We start from the raw sequence: 22,736 nt of genomic DNA, 5'->3' as shown, positions 1-22,736 counted from the left end.
AAAGGATGTTTAATTTATTGGGGGGGGTCACACTCAGAGGCTTGCTATGTGAAAGGGGGCCGCCAGTAAAAAAGTTTGAGACCCACTGGGCTAGGGACACCGTTCCTTACCCATCTTGGCTAATAGCCATTAATGGACTTAACCTCCATGAATTTATCTAGTTCTCTTTTTAAACCCTGTTATAGTCCTGGCCTTCGCAACCTCCTCAGGCAAGGAGTTCCACAGGTTGACTGTGCGCTGTGTGAAGAACTACTTCCTTTTATTTGTTTTAAACCTGCTGCCCGTTCATTTCATTTGGTGGCCGCTAGTTCTTATATTATGGGAACAAGTACATAACTTTTCCTTATTCACTTTCTCCACACCACTCATGATTTTATATACCTCTATCATATCCCCCCTTAGTCTCCTCTTTTCCAAGCTGAAAAGTCCTAGCCTCTTTAATCTCTCCTCACCCGTATTGGTAGAAGTCAGCTTTCTGGGAAGGAACCTTTAGAACTGTATGGTAAGCGGCAAAGTCCCAGCACGGTGCTAACTAGGAAGCCGAGCGTTGGAATAAATTACCATTGCGCAGCATGGAAAGATGTTAACAGCTGGAGTGTCCTTGGGGAGCAAACACCAGGACTAGTGCTGGTCAGGACATAGTCTAGAAGTCTGAAACCCCAGCCAGGAGACTCTTCATTTCTATTCTCAGCTGTGACACCAGACTGCTGCTGTGTCTTGGGGCAGGTCACCAATGGTAAATTTTCACAAGTGCCGAAGACTAAGTCTACACAGCAACTAGACACCCACGGCTGGCCTGTGCCAGCCGACTCGGGCTCGTGGGGCTGTTTCACTGCTGTGCAGACGTCTGGGCTCGGGCTGGAGTCTGGGATCTAGGACCCTGAGAGGTGGGAGGGTCCCAAAGCTGGGGCTCCAGCCCAAACTCAGACGTCTACAACCTGAGCCCAAGTTGGCTGGCACGGGCCAGCTGCAGGGTTTTTCTTCTCTGTATAGACATACCCTTACTCACTAAGCAGCCCAGATTGGGACGTCGGCACCTAAATCCTTTGGGCATTTCAGAAAACGTTACCCTTAATCTCTGCGCCTTGCGTTCCATTGGCTGGGGATGGTGATTGTTCCCAGGGATGTTGAGATTGACTGGTTAATGTGTAAGATGGTTAAAATGAAAACCAGGGTAATGCTAAGGAGTTTAAGACCTTGGAATGGGAAGGGAACAGTGGAAGCAGCAAGATTTCCTGATGGTACCAACATTTCAGTGAATTGAGACTGAGGAAGATTTTGTGAGAAACTCTGGACGGAGCTGAAAAGAGGAGGTGTTTGAGCAGTGCAAATGGGTGGGAGCCAGTTGAGTGGGTGAATGTCAGTGCAGTCCAGGGCAAAGTAATGGGTCTGGGAAGAAATCCTTAAGGCCGGTAAGATGCAGTGGTGGGTTTGGATTTAGTTGTCAAAGATCGAGCTGTCCTTGCCAACATCTCCGTGGAGGCATCTGCTCAGTGGTGGCCGGAAAAGTCAAGAAGATATCCAGGGTACGTCTGCGCTGCAGTTGGGAAGGGTGATTGCAGGACATATGGTGAGCGGGGGGCCATAGGCGGAGGGCCAGACTAGCCGCCTGACTACGCACCTAGGGAACCAGGTCGGGATTGTACTCGGGTGACTAGCCCATCCCACTGCCCGTGCAGCTACAGCTCTGTTTAGTGAACTCACTTGATCTCTGCTAGCTCAGCCGGCCCTCCCAACTGCCGGGTAATTGTTTCCTTAGCCTGTATTGAGGGCCAAGGAATAATATGCAAATATCTTCATGTGGTTAATGATGATGACCCCTAATATATTCTCAGTGTTACATATATACTGAAGGTACGTCGTCCTCTGATGGACAGCATTCAAGGTTTGGCCGTCTCCCCTTAAAGCCGTAACAGAAATAGAAACATCCCAAAGCAGGGACAATAAAAACGATTACGGACGTTCGGCCAGATACTCTTGATGCACACCAGCAGGATCGGAGAAACTCCACTGGAGTTGATGAAGTTCCATCAACGTTAAAATGGTATGAGAGGAGAATTGGACCTGCTGGGCAAGGGAAGCTCCATGTGATTTTCCAGATTGACAAAATTAAGGGTAAAATATTCAAAAGTGTCATCTTCTAAAGTGACTTGGGAGCTTCACTGGAAGTCGATGGAACCTAGGTTGCTACGGCACTCTTAAATATTTTACGCCAGGACTAGGTGGCTTGGCTTGGAGAATAGAAAAAAGAGAGATGCTGGAGGTCTAGAAATGTATGCATGGTGCAGAGAAAGCCACTTGGACTGCTCTCATCTTGTAATGGAACAAGAGGGTGCTCAGAAAGGGTTAAAAGGCAGTATATTTTAAAACGGCAGAACTGGAAAGAATTACAGTTACGTATGTGTGATCACTGTTTCTCTACGTAACATGACCTGTGGGACTCGCTGCAGCAGGAGAATATGGGGGCAAAAAGCATGGATTATTATTAAAAAACAAAACAAACCCCCCATGTTTGTAGGAATAATAATACCACCGCCTAGTTCTTACAGAGCACTTTTAACAAAGGAGGTCAGTATCATTACCGCCATTTACACATAGGGAAACTGAGGCACAGGACGGAGACGTGAGTTGTCCAAAGTCCCTCAGCAGGCCAGTGGCAGGCCAGGAATAGAACCCAACTCTCCTGAGCAGTTTTGGAGTTGGGTTCCTGGGGAGAAATCAAATGAACAAAGAAACCATAGAGCCCTTGGTGATGGTAGCACTATTGTTTGTTTTCCAGATGATGGCGAGGAGCTAGAGCATGATGGGACACAGGAGGACCCAACCTCCCCAGCCCACTGGCACCCACAGAGAGACAGGCAGCTAGACATGACTGAAGAGGATGAGGACCAAGCCAGCTCAGGGGACGTGGAGAGACAGGAGGGGGACTGGGAGGCAGGGAGCGAAGGGGAGCTCTCTTTCGAGGGCCAGTATGGCTCAGAGTACAGCGCCAGCCCTGATGCTCTGCGGGACGCCCAGGCTCTGTACGGGGACTACGGAAAATCCTTCAGCTTCACCACAGATGGTGGAGAGGAGCTTTCGGGACACTCTGACGTCAGCCCGCCCCCTTCCAGCACCCTGCTGGAGCGCTCCCACAAGCCAAGCCAGAGAACCGGAGCTGATGTCTTTGAAAGCCAGAGCCAACTTGGAGAGAGCCTGGAGTTCCCCGCAGAAACAGAGTCCTCGTTGCCCTCAAGCGGGCACCTGGACAGCCCCAAGCTGAGCCCGCTGGCTGATTCCAGACGCTGGAGCCTCCTGCACCACCTGTCTGTGGAAGACCTTCAGAATGCCCCGAGCATCGACGCGGAGACCTTGCCAGAATCCTCCTATACTGAGAGCGTGGAGGACCCCCCACGAACCATCTCCAAGGCAACCTCTGCTGCTCGAGCTAGGGCATCCCACCGCCGCCCTGTGCCTGCAGCCGAGCCTTCGGAGAGCTCAAGGCTCAAGGCAACAGAGACTCCCCTTTCCCTACGGCAGGCTGGCAGCCAGCAGCAGGACAGGGCTCGGAAGCTGAAGAAGGCCATTTCCCCAGCACTCCCTTCCAAGTTCATCAGGCAGTCCAGGTCCCTGAGCCCTCGGGGGAACACCAGTAAGCAGGCAGAGCGGTCTGGCTCGCCCAAGTCGGGCCCTGCCAGGCCATCCCTGGCTGCAGCTGAAGTCTCGCGATACGGGCGAGGCCAGCTCAACTACCCGCTGCCGGATTTGTCCAAGGTGGAGCCGCGGGTGAAGTTCCCAAAGGACGATCAGAGTTACCGCCCTCCGCGGAGCAGGACTCTGCCCATGAGGGCCAGGGGGTCAGCGAGCCCCGTGGTCTTCAAGTCTCCTGCGGAGATCGTCCGGGAGGTGTTGCTGAGCAGCGCGGAGGGGTCCCCGCAAAAATGCCCTACCCCTTCCACCACCATGGTGCCCGAGGAGTTCAAGTCCCCACAGCAAGCCACTGAGCTGGTGAAGCAGCTGCAGGTAACTTCCACCTCTCACAAACCAGGGAAGCCTCACTAGGAGAGAGACCAGGGATCTCTCTCTGCAGGATTGAAATCAGAGGGCCCTCCCTTTTCACTCCTATCATAGAATGTCAGGGTTGGAAGGGACCTTAGGAGATCATCTAGTCCAACCCCCTGCTCAAAGCAGGACCAATCCCCAGACAGATTTTTGCCCCCAGATCCCTAAATGGCCCCCTCAAGGATTGAACTCCCAACCCCTGGGTTTAGCAGGCCAATGCACAAACCACTGAGCTATCCCTTTCCCCTAAGAAGCTGGGCAGAAAGGGGCCACAGAGCATGGAGGGAATAAATGTTGGCGCCTTCACCTGTACGGTGTCGCCTCTGGACTAGGAGACAATGCTGACTGGGGACGTCCATCCCTCTGGAATCCCGGTCAGCATTGCCACGGGGCAGATCATTGCATGGGGTGTTAATGACGGGGCATTAGAATTAACCATAGGGAAACCACAGTCACTTATTCAGGTAGAATATTGCGTGCGCATGTGTGTGGAGGGGGAACTAATTTTTGATGTCTTGACTCTTGGTTTGCAGACTAAATTCTGAAGTCGCTATTATCCGAAGCCCTGGATGCACGGGCTTCTGCAGCGTTTACATGTGCAGTGTGTGTGTGTCTGTACACATGCACTGGCACTTTCAGACCCGATGGCTAACTGCTCCTTCAGCATCCGCCTTCCCTCAGCTGGACATTTATGTTGCTATATAAATACTCAGTGACAGTAACACCCCTGACGTGTGCTCTCCTCCTTCTCCTTCCAGGAGGACTACCACAGACTGCTGACCAAGTACGCTGAGGCTGAGAACACCATTGACCGGCTGCGGCTGAGAGCAAAGGTACAACGGTCAGGGAGTCTGAAACAGGCCAGAGATTGGGACCGCACCCCTCCTTGCAGCTGTTTCTTGCAGATGTTCCGGGGGCTGTCACATTGGGCCGGCAGACTCTCAAGAGCAGGCTGCGTGTGAGATTTACAATAGTAAGAGTATTTAAGATGGGGAGGGGTCGTTATCTCTCTTTTACAGCTAGGGAAAGCCAAGCACAAAGAGGTGAAGTGACTCCCCGTGGTCACGCAGCAGGGAATAGAACCTTGGTCTCTTGCCTCTCAGTCCAGGACTCTAGCCACTGGGCCGCGCTGCCTTCTGTCCAGAGATTGCTCAAGACCTGCCCTTTTCACGGTATTGTGGCAGCCCTGATCTGAGTCAGAAGCAGAAAGTGCCAAGGCAGCCAGGAAATTACGGAATAAATTACCCAAGCTCTCTGGAGCTTCTGAAGAGATTCACTTGTGGTTTGAGAGCAGGGCGAGTGTCGTGGTTGGTTCCCATTTCATCCGGCCGGGTTTTCCCTTGTCGATGCGGGAGCTTGAGGAGCAAGCAGGGGCGCTGCATGCGGGGGATCTTAAGCCTTCCCAAAACCAGAGAGGTTTATGCAACTCAGGTGCAGTTCTGAGGATCGGGCTCCGGCCAAATGGCCGGAGTGGCTTGTCCCTGGTTGAAGCTTGGATTGTCTCTAAGGTTCAGAATCTGCCCCCTCAGCCTGTCTGCTCATGAGGGGGGCTGTCTGTCTCCAGGGTTAATATCAGTCTGAGCAGTATGGATTCATACCCACACCCCAGCGAGGGCAGCAGTCTGATTTCCATCCCAGGTTTGGTGAGTCTGACAGCACACGCGCACGTGGAGGGTTAGTTGCTCAATAGGAACCCGGCTCCCAGCAAAAGGCTCCATCTCTACTCCCCTTCCAACGGCCCAAGCTTTGAATTCGCAGCGTCCTCGCACGCTGCCTCTTGCTTCCTTCCTCTTTCTGGGGAGCTGCCGAGCTGCGGTTTAGCGAGCGCAGCGCTGGGGGAAGGGAAGTTGAAATCTGGCGCAATGTCACGTGGCGAAGCTTCTCGCTGTCTCCCTGTGGCGGGGTGACGATTCACCGGCGCGGCGCCTCCTGCTGGTTGTCCAGGGAAATAGCTCTTTCCCAGCTCCGGAGCGCCCTCTGCTGGCTGAGGTCTCGCCTGCCACTGACCCCCCCGTGTCCCTCCCAGACCCCGGTGCCCTTTGCCCAGGGGTTCTGCCCACCGCAGTACTCCCTCTGTCTCTGGGTCTCCCCTCTCAGGGGAACCCCCCCAACCCTCCTATCCCCACCTTGCCTCAGTGGCTACTGCCAGTCACCATCTAGCCCCCACTCACTGGGGCAGACGCAGTCTGTAAACCACTCATCATCAGCAAGGGAGGTTGGACCAGCTGCCTCTGCCTATCTCTGGGTTGCCCCTCTGCAGCCTCAGTACCTTTGTGGGCCCTTAACTCGGCCTGCAGCCTGGGGCTTTGCTAGGCTGGAGCTCCCCAGCTCCCTCTGCCCCTCCCCAGCACTGCTCCACCCTAGGTACCCTCCTCAGCTCCCGGGCAGCCAGGTCCTTCTCCCCCCCCGTCCCCCCCATGACCGTTCATGTGCGTTCTGAAGTGGCTCTTGCGTGCCTGCCTCTGGTAGGTTCACTTGCCATCAATATTCTGGCCCAGCAGTTTGCTGTCCGGGAACCTTCGCAGAGACGGCAGGGCTGGTTCTCTGGTACCCTGCACCTGGTGGTGCTGGGCCTGGGTGGAACCGCAGCTGCAAGGCACGTGCTGTGTGCAGATGCACTAAGACGGGGGGGGCTGCCCCCTGCAGTTGTTTCTTTGCGTTGTCGTAGGTAGCTGGAACCAATGAGGAATACACCCGCTTTCCTGCCATCGATTAGGCAAATGGTCTGCTGCAGGTGCAGCCCGGCTCGTTCGCTCTGTCTAAAGTACTTCTCTGGCCCCCATCACCATAGCACAGGGGTGGGGAAATGTTTTGGCCCGAGGGCCACATCGGGGTGTGGAAATTGTACGGCAGGCCTTGAATGCTCACGAAATTGGGGGTAGGGGTGCAGGAGGGGGTCAGGGCTCCGGCTGGGGGTGTGGGCTCTGGGGTGGGGCCAGAGATGAGGCGTTCAGGCTGGGGCAGGGGGTTGGGGTGCGGGGAGGTGGTGGTGAGGGCTCCGGCTGGGGGTGCGGGCTCTAGGGTGGGGCCAGGGATGAGGGGTTTGGGGTGTAGGAGGGTGCTCCGGGCTGGGACCGAGGGATTCAGAGGGTGGGAGGGGGATCAGTGCTGGGGCAGGGGATTAGGGCACGGGAGGGGCTCAGGGGTGCGCTTACCTCAAGCAGTTCCCGGAAGCATGTTCCTCACTCCGGCTCCTACGCGGAGGCGGCTCTGCGCGCTGCCCCGTCCGCAGGCGCCGTTCCCGGCCAATGAGAGCTGTGGGGGTGGTGCCTGCGGACGGGGCAGCGCGCAGAGCCGCCAGACCATGCGTCGGCATACTATGTAGGAGCCAGAGGGGGGTCATGCTAGCTGCTTCCCAGGGCAAGCTCCCAACCACGCTCCCTGGCTGGAGCTGAGGGCCGGATTAAAAGGTCTGACGGGTCGGATGTGGGCCATCGTTTGCCCACCCCTGCCATAGCACCTCACACTCTTTAATGTATTTGTCTTCACAACACCCAGGGGTGGCAGCCCAGTGCTGTTATCCCCATTTTACATATGGGACACTGAGGCACAGAGAACTAGATCCTCAGCGGGTGCAAATTATTACAGCTCCATTCACTTCAATGGTGACTTGCCCACGTCCTAGATTCCAAGGCCGGAAGTGTGACCATCAAGTCTGACCTCCTGGATAACGCAGGCCACAGAACTTCCATGGCGGAAGAGCAGGGAACCGAACCTGGATCTCTCGAGTCCCAGGCTAGCGCCCAAACCACTGGGCAATCCTTCCTCTTGCCGCTCCCTGGCATTCTGGGGTGTAGCTATGCTCCAAGCAACCCTGTCCTCCTAGCTTTGGGGCCACCTGTCCCCTTTAGCCTCCCATGCAGTGCCTTACGCACACGCCAGCCGGGACCCCAGTCGCTCTTTGCCGCGCGCTGCTGTAGCAGGTAGTGCGGCGGGACGCCCCGGAGAAAAGCCGCGGCTGAGAGAGCTGGCACCAGTCCGCGTGCTGTGATCCCAGAGCAGGGGGAGGCTGTGCGGATGCGCTCAGAGTGGGGATGGTCTGTCTGGGATGTGGCAGGACTGGCTGAGGAGGATCGGTCTGTGAGCAGGGCTTTGGGGGGAGGCCCCAGTGAGAGGCGTGACTGGGGCTCAGCGTGGAGGAGGCGCTGCCTGTGAACAAAGTCTGTGTCTGGCGGGGGGTGGTACGTCTGGGAATGCAGCTTGGATGGGGAGCCCAGCCATGTGCAGGGAGGTGGGGCGTGGACAGGGCGTTATCTGGGAATGAGGCCTGGGGGTAGAAGGGCAAGTGACTAGCTAGGCTTGGGGTGATGGAGAGACACCCTCTGGGAGTGAGGGACTCTGTGGGGTGAAGGGTCTATCAGTGAGCAGGGTTTGGAAGTGAGAGCGGGGGACCATTCCTAAGCAGAACACGTCCCTCCCTCTTCCTGCTCGGTGTCTGGTCCCCTGTCTGCAAGGCCCCCCCCAGGCCTGGTGAAGGCCCGTGCTCCCCTGCAGGGCTTGGAGCTGTCATCTTGGCTGGCACGGCACATCTCCCTCTGGCACTGCCGTGCGACGGGACAGGGGTTGACACGTCTCAGTGCAACACCTCGCGTGCCGGGAGCTCCCTGGGCTCCGGGGGGCGCTGTCACTCTGCACTACAGCCTCCCAGCCGCAGGATCGCTGTGTACCCGCTCCCAGGTCCCGGCTGGCTGGGGAGAGAGGGGGCCTCGTTCAGCACCATGGCCCTGCAGGCAGACAGGTGTGGGTGAGGGCTGATCCCCACCCCCATCTGGAGCCCAGCCTGGGGGTCCCCCTAGGATAATGGGTTTGGCAGCCTGTAGATATGGGGTGGAACCTCTTTTTCCCAAAGAATCCATCCAGCTCTTAAAGCAACAGTGCAGCACGCAGCGCTATTCTCCAGGCTTTCCGGTTGTTCAGCAATACTCTCTCCTCTGCATCACACGGGGAAGGTTTATTGGTGAACTCAGGGGCTGGGGGGACCGAAGTGCAGACTCTAGCTGTGCTACAAACATGAAGGAGCAGCTCCACTCTGCTGGAGGTGACGTGGCCTGGAATAATGCTTTGCACTGTTTCAGCACCTGCCCTGTGAGGACCTCAAAGCACATTAAACATTAAACCTCCCCTCTTGAGGTAGGGGTTCTCCCCACTCTACACACAGAGGAATGGAGACACTGAGAATGTTAAGGACCTAATTTTCGGAACAGCTGAACACCCCACCCCTCCAGCTGTCCATCGGAGTTGCAGGTGCTCAGTGCTTCTGATAATCAGGCGTCAAGTGACTTGCCCAAAGTTACCCAGCCAAGTCAGAGCTGGGAAAGAACCCAGGAGTCCTGACTCCCGATTCCTTGTTCTAACCATTAGGAAAGACTAACCCTCAATATAGGGAAAGTAGCATTAGCTTTACTATAGACCAGAACGAATCACCAGCCGAGAACATCACTTATTTGTCAGAATTCTACATAGGATCAGTACCGCCAGCCCGTCCCTCTGGGGAAGCCAGCCCTTAGTCCCCTTAGGGAAAGGGCTTGCTGGTTAGGAGAAGTAAGACAGAAAGAGGCAGATTTACGAACGCTGGCCTCCATTTGTTGTGCGCACAAATTGCAGATGAAAATAATTGGGGTGTGTAGAGAGGGGTAGAGTTCTGGGCCGGCAGTTTAGGTCAGGTAGATAGCTAGGGGTCTCAGCTCCAAATGCCTGAACAGCTCTAAGGCCCTGATCGTGGATGTAAACATGGAAGTCTGCTTAAGATTGAAGGTTTGGCCGAAACTAACAGAGAACAGGGACTGCTATGCGTTTCTTCTGGACCCCTTCTGGAGAAGCACTGCAGTGTGTCTTTAAATAAGGAAGAATTAGGCCCTTAAGCCTGTGACTTATCATAGTCCGTGACTATTTTATTAGCCCAAAAGGTCTTGCTGGCACCAGCCGCTGCTTTCTGAATCATTGCAAGCGATTAGCTAGTGTGTGTATTTATATATAAAAACATGCACGTTCCCAGGCCCACGCCCCCCCCTTTGCTTCCGGAGGCGGAAAGTCTGTAAGGATGGCTGGAACTTCCAATTGCTGGCAGCTTTAGGCTATATGGTGGGAGTGCCGTAGCATTTGTAGGCAGGTCACCAAGTATCTTGGTCGTGTGCTTCCCCCCCGGGTCTTTTCCCGCAAATCAAATGTGCATCTCTCTAATCTCCAGAGTGCTTTTCTTTTCTTTCTGTTTCAAGTTCTTATCTTTGATCACCAGAGCATGAAGGCTCCCTCTTCATCTAATGGATCGCCTAGAGCAGCCATCACGCATTTGTGGGTGGGGACGCTGGACTGTGCATTACAGGATGCAATCATCACACCACAATGTTGCTCAGAGTGGGGGGGCCCTGCAGAGTTTGTGTCCAAGCGATGGCACAATGTTGTGTGTCCTGGGTTATCACACTCTGTTATCTCGACGCTGATGTGGTGTCGATGGTGCGCCGGCATCATCTATCTTAGGTACTTACATGCCCCCCTTCACTGTAGTATGCCCCTCACAATCTTTAATGTATTTATCCTCCTAACACCCCTGTAGGGCAGGGCTGTTATACCTATTGTACAGATGGGGGACTGAGGCACAGAGAGGCTAAGTGACTCGCCCAAGGTCATACGGGAGAGTCAGTAAGAGAGGAGGGACTTGAACCTAGTTCTCCCGCAACTCTGCTCGTGTCGTAACCGCTGGCCCGCGCTTCCTCCCTCCATCACCTTGTGGTGCTGTGTGAAGCAGGTGCCCAAGTGAACTCCAGACTCTAATTGTCTTGCAGGCTGCGAATCGGGGCTGTCCTGCTGGCTTTGGGACAGGGGCCTTCCCTCTACTCCCAACACCGTGACTGTCCACGGGTCTCATGCTGGCGCTCCTTAAAACTAAACAATCCTTCCAGTCCGTCCCAAATTAGAATAGAAGTCAGCTGTTGAAATTAGAGGCAGACTGGGGAGGAAGGATGGTTTTGTGGGTAAGGCACTGAGCTGTGGGTTCAATTCCCTGCTCTGACAGCATGGAGCTCGGCTGTTCTCAGTGGTGGCAGATGACAGAACAAGGAGCAACGGTCTCAAGTTGCAGTGGGGGAGGTCCAGGTTGGATATTAGGAAACACTATTTCACTAGGAGGGTGATGAAGCACTGGAATGCGTTACCTAGGGAGGTGGTGGAGTCTCCTTCCTTGGAGGTTTTTAAGGCCCGGCTTGACAAAGCCCTGGCTGGGATGATTTAGTTGGGAATTGGTCCTGCTTTGAGCAGGGGGTTGGACTAGATGACCTCCTGAGGTCCCTTCCAACCCTGATATTCTATGATTCTATGGCTCACCACGTGGCTGGGGGCAGGTCACTTTCAATCTCGCTGTGCCTCGATTTCCTATAGTAAAGTGCAGATAATAATCTCCCACCTTTTGTCTGTCTCGTCTCTTTAGATTGTGCAATCTCTGAGCCAGGCAACGTCTCTTGCTAGGTGCGTGCAAGTCCCCCAGTCTCTGTTATAAATAAATACGGTAAATATGTTTTCTGGCTGTACAAATCACAAATTCTTTCCGTTTCCATTCCCAAGAGCCAGTCTCTTGCTGCATTCTGGCATAAAACTGGCTGGCACCGAACTGACATGGAACAGAGCTGGGCAGGCTGTTCGCAAGGACAAATCCATTCAGCACATTCACCTCCCCTCTGGGTTTGTGCATTGTCCCCAAACACGTTGGTTGTACAGCTGCACGCTCTATCTGAGGGCTGAGCTGAGCCGATGGGTGGCTCGCAAACTGCCTAATGCTACTATTGCTGCAAAACATTTGCTGTTTGTAATCCACTGCCTGTGCTGTGTCGGGGGGTCACCTATATCACATGGTACTATTCCTGCCTCCTGAATGAATGATTCTCAAGGCCAGAAAGACCTGTCGAGGGCCACATGTGCATGCTTTTGTGAATGGGTAATTGTATGAGGATTCACATGCAGGTATGTATTTGCATGAGTTCCTGGGGTAGGATACATTCCTTTTCCATGTAGATCCATGCCCTGTATACTCTCTTCTTCCCCTCAATAGTTAGGTTTGGTGCTGTGCGTCGTCCTTCGTGTGTGACATGCGTGTTGAGTGACTGCTGTCTCACGTTGCTGGTTCCAGGCAACACTCCATGAAGAGGAGAGGGCTGGGCAAACAACTGATTCTTTTGTTTGGGGGCTAAACTGAAAAATACAGAAAAAGAATTTGGTTGGTTTCTAATCAAAACTGATTATTTTTTTCCTTCCGTTTTTCTCGCTGAAATGAAAAACCAAAAGAAAAAAAATGAATTCGGGTTGAACAAAACTTTTCATTCTTGATTCAAAACTACATGTGGGAATGATTCGTTTCACAAACATTTCGGAATTCTTCATTTTTATTGTATTTTGGTTGAAACTATTAGTCAAATTTGACCTGAATTTGCGAATAGTTTCAATACCCCCCAAAATGCATTGTTCAGCAAATTTACTATTTGCTGCAAACATTTTGCCCAGCTCTAGCTCCAGCTCCCAGCATGCACCTCTCCAGCAACAAGGCTGTCTGGCTGGGAATGAAACATCTCCTGCTGAAACTCTGTCGCACTAGCCAGTTGGAGAACTCCTTGGAGCAGTTTTGACCTGCAAACTGCATTTTAGCCACCAACTCTGTATGGAGAGAAGTGCGTCTATTTCTGCTCTGTGGGGCAGGCTCCTGGGTGGCTGCTAATGGAAGCAGAAACCCGGCGAGTTCCGAGCAAGCTGCTCACAACAGCACTGTCATGGTCGATAGCCAATACAGCTGTACCATAGAATCACTATGGATAGTAATTACATACCTGAATAATAAGAATATAGCAGCAGAGAGATATTACCGACTGCCTGACCAGGATGGTGATAGTGACTGTGAAATGCTACGGGAGATTCCAGAGACTATTAAAATAAAAAACTCACTAATCAATTATCCCCATTATTGACTGGGTACATGTCACCTCCAGGATGGGATGAAGAGATAAAGTTTCTTGACACCTTTAAATAATTGCTTCTTGGAGCAGCTAGTCCTGGTACCCACAAGGGGAGAGGCAGTTCTTGATTTAGTCCTAAGTCGAGCACAGGATCTGGTCCAAGAGGTGAATAGAGCTGAACCGCTTGGTAATAGTGACCATAATATAATTAAATTTAACATGCCTGTGTTGGGGAAAACATCACAGCAGCCCACCACAGAGGCATTTAATTTCAGAGAGGGGAACTACCGTACACAAAACTGAGGAAGTTAATTAAACAAAAATTAAAGGGTACGGCGCCAAAAGTGAAATCCCTGCAAGCTGCATGGAAACGTTTTAAAGGCACCAGAATAGAAGCTCAACGTAAATACACCCCAAAGTAAAAAACTTAGTAAGAGAAACAACAAAGTGCCACCCATGTAAACAATGTAAACCGTGTACAAGAAGCAGTGAGAGGCAAAAAGGCATCCTTGAAAAAGTGGAAGTTAAATCCTATTGAGGAAAATGGAAAGGAGCATGGCAAATGAAGTGTAAAAATATAATGAGGAAGGCCAAAAAAGAATTTCAAGAACAGCTAGCCAAAGACTCAAAAAGTAATAGCAAAAAATTTTTAAGTACATCAGAAACAAGAAGCGGCTAAACAACCAGTGGGGCCACTGGACAATCGAGACGCTGAAGGAGCACTCCAGGGTGATAAGGCCATTGCGGAGAAACTAAATGAATCCGTCTTCACGGCTGAGGATGTGAGGGAGCTTCCCAAACCTGAGCCATTCTTTTTAGGTGACAAATCTTGCATCTGAAGAAGTGAGGTTCTTACCCACAAAAGCTTATGCTCCAAATACTTCTGTTAGTCTTAAAGGTGCCACAGGACCCTCTGTTGCTAAATCTGGGGAAGTCACCAGAACTCAAACGTGAAATTGCAGAACTGCTAACTGTGGTTTGTAACCTGTCATTTAAATCCGCTTCTGTACCAGATGACTGAAGGACAGCTATAAAATCATGACTGGTGTGGAGAAAGTAAATGGGGAAGTGTTATTTACTCCTCCTCATAACACAAGCACTAGAGGTCACAGAAATTAATACACAGCAGGTTTAAAACAAACAAAAGGAAGTATTTTTTCACACAACGCACTGTGCCAGGGGATGTTGTGAAGGCCAAGACTATAACAGGGTTCAAAAAAGTACTAGATAAGTTCATGGAGGATAGGTCCATCAATGGCTAGTAGCCAGGATGGGCAGGGATGGTGTCCCTAGCCTCTGTTTGCCAGAAGCTGGGAATGAGCGACAGGAGATGGATCACTTGATGATTACCTGTTCTGTTCATTCCCTCTGGGGCACCTGGCATTGGCCACTGTCGGAAGACAGGATACTGGGCTAGATGGACCTTTGATCTGACTCTTTATGGCCGTTCTTATAGAGGGCATGTGGATGGGGGGTAACAATAAGGCAAGAAGCAGTCCAGAAGAGCGCAGATGGGCACAAGCTCTGCCTCTGTCTCCACTGGGTTCCTGGGAGTTTGGGCGGGGGAGAATTTGCTACCAAAAATGGAATGAAAGGAAGAGCTTGGGAGGAAACTTCTCCCAGATCTTGGTTCACGCGGGGCAGGTGGAGATGGGTTCTGAGCCATGCTTCACGGCGCGGGAGTGAGCAGATGGTGGGGATTACTGCAATCCAGCCAAGTCCTCTGCCAGCAGAGGAGGGATGAGAGCTGGGAAAGGGGCCCAGGAGGAAGGAGGCAGAGACAAGTGCCTTGGTGCTGAAGCTACGATACTGTTTCTGAATGGATCGCATTTTATTGCGAGGACGTGAAGTGCAACTTAAAAGAGAGGCGCTGCCAGCCAACATGGGTATCCTGGTGCCAACTAGTACGGGGATCCTCGTTGCTCCTTCCGGGCTAGCAAGGGAACCAAAGAAAGAGTTTGGCTGGAAAATAGTTCGGGGAGAGATTTCTGCTTTCAGCACTTTGTGCCCAAAATCTTGATAACGTGCCAAGGTGGATATGTGTGGGCATGTTTGAGTGTGTGCGCATGCAGTTTTGTGCATGTGGGCGAAGCGTGGATTCGAGCGTACATGTAGACACACATCTTCTGAGTGCTATATTACACTCTTGTCCCCGTCCATCCCGTCCACCCTGATGCACCCACCCCAGTCATTAGCCCTGCACTGATGTTCTGGGAATACGCTGCTGTTGTTGTCCCTTGGGGTGGCGATCGGGGTCTTCTAAGGCAACGTCAGGGGTGGTAGGGCCAGACTGAGCTGGTGTTTACTAGTCTCTGCTCTCCTGGCTCAGGAAGGCTGGATAAGACTCCTGCTGTCCCTCAGAAAGCCCACTAGCAACGTGAGAGGCAGGATGAGCAGTTGGTTAGCGGTGGAGCTGGCTCGTCATTTGACAGAATCCCCCAGCTGGTGCTGCTAGACACGCTCCGAGCCGAGCCCTCTCAGCCTCTCCCTGCTTGGGCAGTGGGAGATCAGAGCAGGGAATGGGAGCCGGAGCTCCTTTACGGCAGTGCAGAGCATTACCCCAAGGCCAGCATGGAAGAATATCCCCCAGACTAAAGCAACACAAAGAGCTGGTGCTTCCCACAAGCTGTCCCGGTGTCTGCAAGCTAGATCCTCCGGGTGCTGAGGGTCAGTGTCAGGAGTGACCTGAATTCTCTGCTCTGTTTTCTCCCCGCCCCTCAGGTGAGCTTGTACGCCGACCCGCCGAAGCCGAGCCACAGCGTTCACATGGGGACCATGGCCCACGGCTCCAAGGTCATGGCTTTCAGCATCCCACAGATCCAGACGGCAGAGTTCAGCACCACTCCTGCTCCAGCCCTGCCACCGGGTCTGGATGAAGGTGGGTTTGAGGCACTGGAGAGTCTGTTAGTGCAGTTGCTTTTCCTCTCCTTCTGCTGCCCCCTTCCTTCCTGCCCTGGCAATAAGCAGCTCCCTTACGCCTGCTGTTCTCCAGCTGTTCACAACTGGGGCAGCACGGATGGGGACAGCTCCAGACCAAATGCCAACGGAGGAATCTGGATGCACGCCACCTACCAGCAGCTGGAGATACTGTCCATCATCGCTAGCCTTTGCTCCAGCTCCCAGGACTCCACCATGGTAGTAGGGGTGCTGTGCTCTTGCAGACGCAGCTCGTTCTGGTGTGCAGGATCCATTCACCTTGCGCCCTCCCTACCCCGTGCTGTGCCGCCCACCCATTTCTGGGACCCCTCTCATGCAGCATCTTGTCATCACCTGCCCAGTTGCTGCAGTTGCATCCGTGCTGCCCATGTGCAGGCCCCACGTGTCGCTGTACAGGAAGGATGTGGTCCAGTGTTGGCCCGGATCCAAATTCATCACTGGCGCAAGCGGCCACGATGCCAGTGATCTCAATGGAGTTGGCACCATTTGTACCAGCTCTAAATATCCGCCACCATCTTCTCAGCAGCAGTGGGAGAAGCAAAGAGAGCCGAGCAGGGCTGACTTTTCAGCAGATGCTCGTTCACGAGGAGTTCCATCTGCCGATTGACACGTGCACCAGAGACTGAAGCTCAGGTGCTTCTCACCTGGGCTCTCTGACTCATCGGGAGCTGCTGAGAGTGAGCTGAATGTATTTGATCTCACTGCTCTGGAGTCAGGTCTGGAGACTGTGGCTTGTCCCTGCCGTGGTGCTCAGGATGGAGGTGGTCCCTTAGTCTTGGAGATGACACAGCTGGGATCTTCTTACATTTGTCTTCTCTTCCAGAGCCATCGTCCGCACCAGGTACCCAGGCTCCATCCTTTCCGGCTCATTCCGCACTCACCGGGGTTGATGCCTGCACCTCTACGGAGAGACCGTTTCCGGAGGATCCCCTGACACAGACTCTGGCGGGTCAGGCGAGGAAATTTGAGATGCAGGCAAGTGGGGTCCAGAGCGAGCCAACTGCAGTGTGTGGAACGAAACCCACTTGTATTTGGGGAATGGGGGCTCTGAATTGGTCAGTTCTGGGGGAGAATCCAGCAAGGGATGGGGGACAAGAAAGGAACCATGAGGAAGAGGAGGAGCAGGTCTAGGAGGTTAAGCTCCATTGTAATGCTGCAACCATTAGAATTACCTTCCTGTAGGTCAGCTCCATGGGACATTAGTTAATGCCTTATTCCTCCTATCCAGGTGGAATCCTTCGAGGGACTCATCCAAATGGGAAGACTGACCCCGCAGGACCAGCTCTCGGTACACCCAGCTTTACTTTCTGCTTCTCTTATTAGCCCCTTTTCTGAGATCCCAGGAATTTCCAGGAGATCTATGTGGAGTAGCAGTTGTCTAGTGCCAGGCACGTGCATGTGGCCCATTCGGTCACTGAGAACCCCAGAGGGGCTGAAGCACATAATACTTAGTCCTAGTCCCCTGCTCTCCTGGCAGACTAGATGACCTCTCGAGGTCCCTTCCAGTCTGGTGATTCTATGCAGAAGACCCCGCGTGTCCCCAATAAAGCAGTGTCACCAGGCCTGAGGCTGTTCAGTGCCGTGGCACGGTACTGTTGCCTCCCGATGCTGTGCCGCATCACGCCAGGGCGCGGTGGCAACCTGCTGTGATGCCAACGTTGTGACACTGCCGCAGCTGGGCACAGTCACAACCTTGGAGTTTCACATCCGGGCCCCAGCTGCAGTGTAAGACCTCTTCATTGAGCGTCGGGAGCAGGGCCAGCTCCAGCTTTTTTGCCGCCCCAAGCGGCGAAGCGAAAAAAAGATCGAGCCGATCGGCGGTACTTCAGCTCAATCACGCTGCTTCATTCTTCTACGGCAATCCGGCGGTGGGTCTTTCGCTCCCTCTCTTCCTCTTCGGCGGCACTTTGGCGGCAGCTCAAAGAGGAAGAGAGGGACTGAAGGACCCAGAAGACCCGGACGTGCCGGCCCTTTCCACTGGCCGCCCCAAGCACCTGCTTCCTTCACTGGTGCCTGGAGCCGGCCCCGGTCGGGAGGCAAACAGGGCAGTGGAGCAGGGAGGAGGTTGTTAAGCAATGCTGTACTTACTTAGTCCTCTTGTGCCAGGGGTGCCAGTGCTGGGCATAGCTATATAGTTCCTAGCACCACTGTACTACGTTGATTTGGGGTGTGTGATCCTGTTTCCTCTTATGGCTGGCCCCAAAGGGGATAAGAGCCTTCTACTTAAGCATAGCTAATGGAGTAACTCTCTAGCTCAATTGACAGAGGCTCATGCTTCTGGTTCTGAAGGTCCCAGGTTTATCTCCTCAGAGGACTCGTGATGGCTGCATGCATGTGGTCCTGGCTTTGTTAAACTCAGGATTCACAGGCCCAGTTCAGCCTGGCTGGAGTTCAAAATCCCACCCTTGCGGCCTAGCCAGACGCCGTCCTGGGCGTGTCAGCTGGCATAAGGACTCCATCGCGTGGGGGGGCCGAAAGCTCAGACTCACGCATTTTGATGTGCTGCCCCCGTCGTAGGGATTTGCGAGGCTGAAGGACGCGCAGGATGCTCTGGAGCGAGCGTATCTGCAGGCCCGGGAAGAGAACCGTCTGCAGCAACAGTGCCCAGGCGCAGCGGGGCCCCTTGGGGACTTCGATCCAGACAGGTAGCTTTTTTTTTTTTCATCCGCCTTTGTTCCTTAAACAGCGTCCTCTTCAAAGGATGATTTATATCAAGGGGAAGCATGGCTCAGTGGTTAGAGTGCCAGCTTGGGACTTCAAGTCTGGGCTCGGCTACAGGTACCCTGTGACCTTGGGCAAATTGCTTAGTGTCTCTGTTCCCGTCTGTAAAATGCAGACGACAACACCGCCCCCGGGGCGTGAGGATAAATGAGGTGCTCAGACGCTGCCATGGGGGGGTTAGAGAAAATGTAGGTTGGACAGAGAGGGGCTCTGGGATTGGAGTTTGAAAGCTGGGTTTATTTGAGCAGCCAGCCGCAAAGGGGCGTGAATGAATGCTTAACGCCTGTGCAGATGAGCCGCAGTCCAGTCCATCAGTGTGATTAATGCAGCCACATTTGTGACACTGGCCTGGCCTGTTGCGATTATGCCGTTTTATTCTAATCTACCTGTGTTTCCTGATTGATACTTATGGACGTTAATGAAGGGATGAGGCCTGTGAATCCTAAGCAGTGAATTACTGCCTGCTGCGTTCCAATCCCGTGCTAGCCAGCTCTGTCGGCTGATTTCTCCTGGCTCATTATTCACATGTTTAAAAGGACGCTCTGACGCTGCAGACAATGACCTGGAGCCGCACGTGTACCCTGCGTGACAGATGAGCTCTAAGAGCGGGTGGGAGTGGACCAGATCTGATCTCAGCCACAACAGTGTAAATCCAGGGTAACCCCTCCCACACCAGTGAAGTTAGTCCTGATGGTCACTGACCTGGACAATAACAGCACCTGCAGGTATACTAGGTAGGGTAAAAACACGGAAGGGGGAGAAGCCAGCCTAAGGCTGAAGCACCTGCTACTGTTAGTGTCCTTTGGTCTGGCAGTTCCCCTGCTGCCGGTTTCCCTGGTTCAGAACCTGGCCCGGAGCATTCTAGTGTGGGGCAGTCGTTATGTTTTATTTCTATTGCCAGTGCCCCGTCTCGGAGCAGAAGCCCAGTGTGCTAGGCGCTGTACACACACCCAGAGCCAGCCCCTGCCACGAGCTTGCAATCCAAACAGGCCAAACAAAGGAAGGATTGTTACCAGATGGGGAGGGGGCCACAAGCAGTCACCCAAGCAGACTGTAGCAAAGCCGGGACCTGAACTCAGAGCGCCTGGGTCCTATGCCGGTGCCTTATCCGCTGGGCCAGCCTTCCTTCCTAAGCTGTGGGCTGTTTCTTTCCACCTGGGCATGGTTTTGAAGGCCCTCACCCCTCTGTTGCTGGCATGGTGTGTTTCAGAGCGGTGGAAGGGGAGATATTCCGCCTGGGAATGCGCTTGGAGGAGCTGAAGGATGGGATTGACCGAGCGCTGCAGAGCCTGCCCTCCCCGAGGAGTTGCTCTGAGCCAGCCTTGCCTCCCAGCTGTTTGCCAACCCTGGTCTCAGAGCCGCCACTCTCCTCCCCAAGGCCGTCGGTTCAAGCCCCGATCCCGGCCCTTCGCACTCCCTACCCTGAGGTAAATGCTGTGCTGCTCTCGGTTTCTGTGGCCTGAGGTTTCCCAGGCAAGGTGACACTTTTCACTCCCAAGACACTACTGAAAACTCCTGGGACTGGAGTAGCGGGGATGCCCTGCCCGCAGCCACTGCTGCTGCCTAGTTCCCTCAGCGACTCCTACGGGGTCAGGCCAGAACTGGAGTAGCAGTGAGCTCTCCCCATCCACACACACCGCCTGAGCTCCCACTCGCTTCCCTACAGCGCCTCCTGCTGGAAGAGGCTGGAGCTGGCGTAGGGCTGAGCTGCCCCGACATAGTGTAGAAGCCCTGGCTTCTTTCAAGATTCTTCCCATTTGTAGCTTGAACTAGAAAATTGCTGAGGTCCTTTGCAGCCAGCATATGGTACCATTCCTTGCAGCGCCCCCTGCCGGCAGAGGTGTTCTGGTTGGGGGGCTGACCTTACCCCTTTCTGCCCCCTAGGCCCCTGTTCCAAAGCATGCCCGCGCCCAAGTGCAAGTGGACGCAGAGGTGAGTTCTGCGAGTGGCGAGACGGAGGAGGAGAGAGAAGAGCTTCCCGAGCCCCTTCGGCACAAGCAGCTTCAAGTGGAGAAGTTCTTCGGTAACCTGCTGGACCAGTAAGTGTTGTCCCTGCTAACCCAGCCAGCCCCTTGCATGCTGACATGTTGAAATGGACACGCACGCTCCATGTTACGTGCTCACAGCCAGCACTCGTGCAACACAAGTGCCCGGCATGCAGTACAGCAGTTTTGTGCCCGAGGGGGGTGTGTTTCAACTTCAGTTCTTTGCCGGTGTCAGCTCTCTGAGGCAGTCACACGAAGGGGCCTGCAGGTCAGGGGCTCTGAAAACACAGCATCGATCTCTGCATTGAGAACAGCTTCCCTGCCCACCCCAGGCAGGAAAAGTGCATTTGGCCTCATCACTGTGTTCATTACTGGGAAGGGGAAACGGATCTCGTGCCGGCCGAGAGTTCAAGCATCGACTTCTCATGGCACAAAGGGCAATTGGTTCCCATCTCTGGACGCCTGTGTCCAACCCGGCCATGGACACACGTGTCATGAGTTTAGCAGCTTCAGTCTTGTTCCCTGGAATAACCAGCACGTGATACCAGCCTGGCAGGGGCAGCCACACCTGCATTGCTAAAGCTGTGGGTGGGAGCTTGGTGCTGAAATCACGAGAGCCTCTGCCAGGTAGGATCGAGGTGCTTTGGCAGAGCAGTGAGGGAGGAGCTTTTGCCCATACTATCCCTTGCTCTGATAGAGCTGCCAGTGCCCTGTTTGCTTACGCATCCGGCTGCTCACCTGTCCTGCGAAACTGGCTGCTGCCAGTCAATCCAGATCAAACGGGAGCTGGCTCATCAGCCTAAGGTGCGAGTGCCCCTGGGGTTTTAACTGGGTCTGGGTGCTGGAACATGGTATTGCTGCCACTAGGAAGGGGACCTCTGGCTGGCTGGAGAGACACTCAATCTCTTTCATACCACCAGCTACAATAGCTTCAAGTCCTTGCCTGAATCTCTGAGCATGGAACAGCTGGGCCTGGAGGAGAACGGCTCCCCACAGGAAGTGGATGGCCCTGCTGCAGGAGATGCTGGGACGGCTGAGAGCCCTCACAGGATGTTGTCATTAAAGGAAGAGAGGACCCATGTGACCACTCAGCCGTAAGTAATTCAGGAGCACAAACCACATGCCCTGTGAATATCCTGCACTAATTGGGGGGAGAGGGGAAGTGACAAGAGACTAATTTAAAGGGACAGTGCCAACTGACTGTAGGCCCAAAATTTCGGCTCTGTTAGAAGGGAGGGGAAATCGTTACAAAGCTTTTTTGTTATTTAAAAAAATAAATGTTTATTAAAAACTGTTGTATTTTCATTTCTTTGTTTAAATGCCCTGTCATGGTGGAAACCCAAAGGCTAAAGTGCAGGGCTTTATGTTTCTGCTAAACTGATCAGCTGTGAAATAGTTTATATTACTGGTGTTTGTCTTGCCATTGTTAGGGTTCAGAGGTAACACCCACAGAGGAATGGGGTAGTTCGTGGCTGTCCGGGACTGTTGTTTCTCAGGAAGGCTGCACAGCATTACTTTGCATTTGAAAAGTTTTCTTTGCAGCCATGATGGCTAGACCGGTCCAGATTTTCAAAGGTGGCCACTGCTTCTGTGTGTCTCAATTATCTAGGGCCCAGTGTGGGACTGGAACCCTGTAATTCCCTGTCATTTCATCTAGTGCTTCTCCTGAGATCAGCCCTTTGTTGTTCCTCAGTATTTCATGGGGAGGGAGAGAGAGAGAGAGAGAGAGAGAGAGAGATTTGAAACAAATACCCTTCACAGCATGCAAGATCTTTAAGCATAAAAAGAGAAAAAGTAATGTCGAAAATTTATCCCCATGAATCATCCATCCCACACACTGACTCCATAGGATTGGAGAGTCAGGAGTTTTGTTAAACCCTCTGCAAAATGCTTGCATTTTAGGTGCTCAAATGGACTTGCTTACTGATTGTATTGTATTGTGGTAGTGCCTCTGAGCCCAGTCACGGAAGAGGGACGCCATTGTGCTAGGCTGGACAGACACAGAACAGAAAGATGCCCTCTTCCCCAAAGAGCTCACAATCGGAATTGCCTCTGGATGCTCTCGAGTTCGGCTCCCAAAATCAGTGGCCGCTTTTGGAAATTTTTCACCTTCATT

General features: G+C 53.3%; 1 protein-coding gene across 6 annotated transcripts in view; it reads left to right on the top strand.

Annotated features, from left to right (window-relative positions):
• The window catches only part of AKNA (AT-hook transcription factor), a 69,300-nt gene that overhangs the window by 28,826 nt on the left and 17,738 nt on the right, over positions 1-22,736 (top strand). For all 6 annotated transcript variants that reach the window (XM_065572634.1, XM_065572632.1, XM_065572635.1 and 3 more), the window contains 9 exons: positions 2,780-4,002; positions 4,800-4,874; positions 15,699-15,855; positions 16,738-16,889; positions 17,143-17,202; positions 18,432-18,559; positions 19,846-20,062; positions 20,520-20,674; positions 21,541-21,714. In XM_065572634.1, coding sequence (XP_065428706.1) covers positions 2,780-4,002; positions 4,800-4,874; positions 15,699-15,855; positions 16,738-16,889; positions 17,143-17,202; positions 18,432-18,559; positions 19,846-20,062; positions 20,520-20,674; positions 21,541-21,714 — 2,341 coding nt within the window. The remainder of the gene's footprint in view (positions 1-2,779; positions 4,003-4,799; positions 4,875-15,698; positions 15,856-16,737; positions 16,890-17,142; positions 17,203-18,431; positions 18,560-19,845; positions 20,063-20,519; positions 20,675-21,540; positions 21,715-22,736) is intronic.

Source organism: Chrysemys picta, chromosome 18 (assembly GCF_011386835.1).
Source record: "Chrysemys picta bellii isolate R12L10 chromosome 18, ASM1138683v2, whole genome shotgun sequence".
NCBI classification, from domain to species: domain Eukaryota; kingdom Metazoa; phylum Chordata; order Testudines; family Emydidae; genus Chrysemys; species Chrysemys picta.
This window is presented reverse-complemented; position numbering and strand designations above follow the sequence as displayed.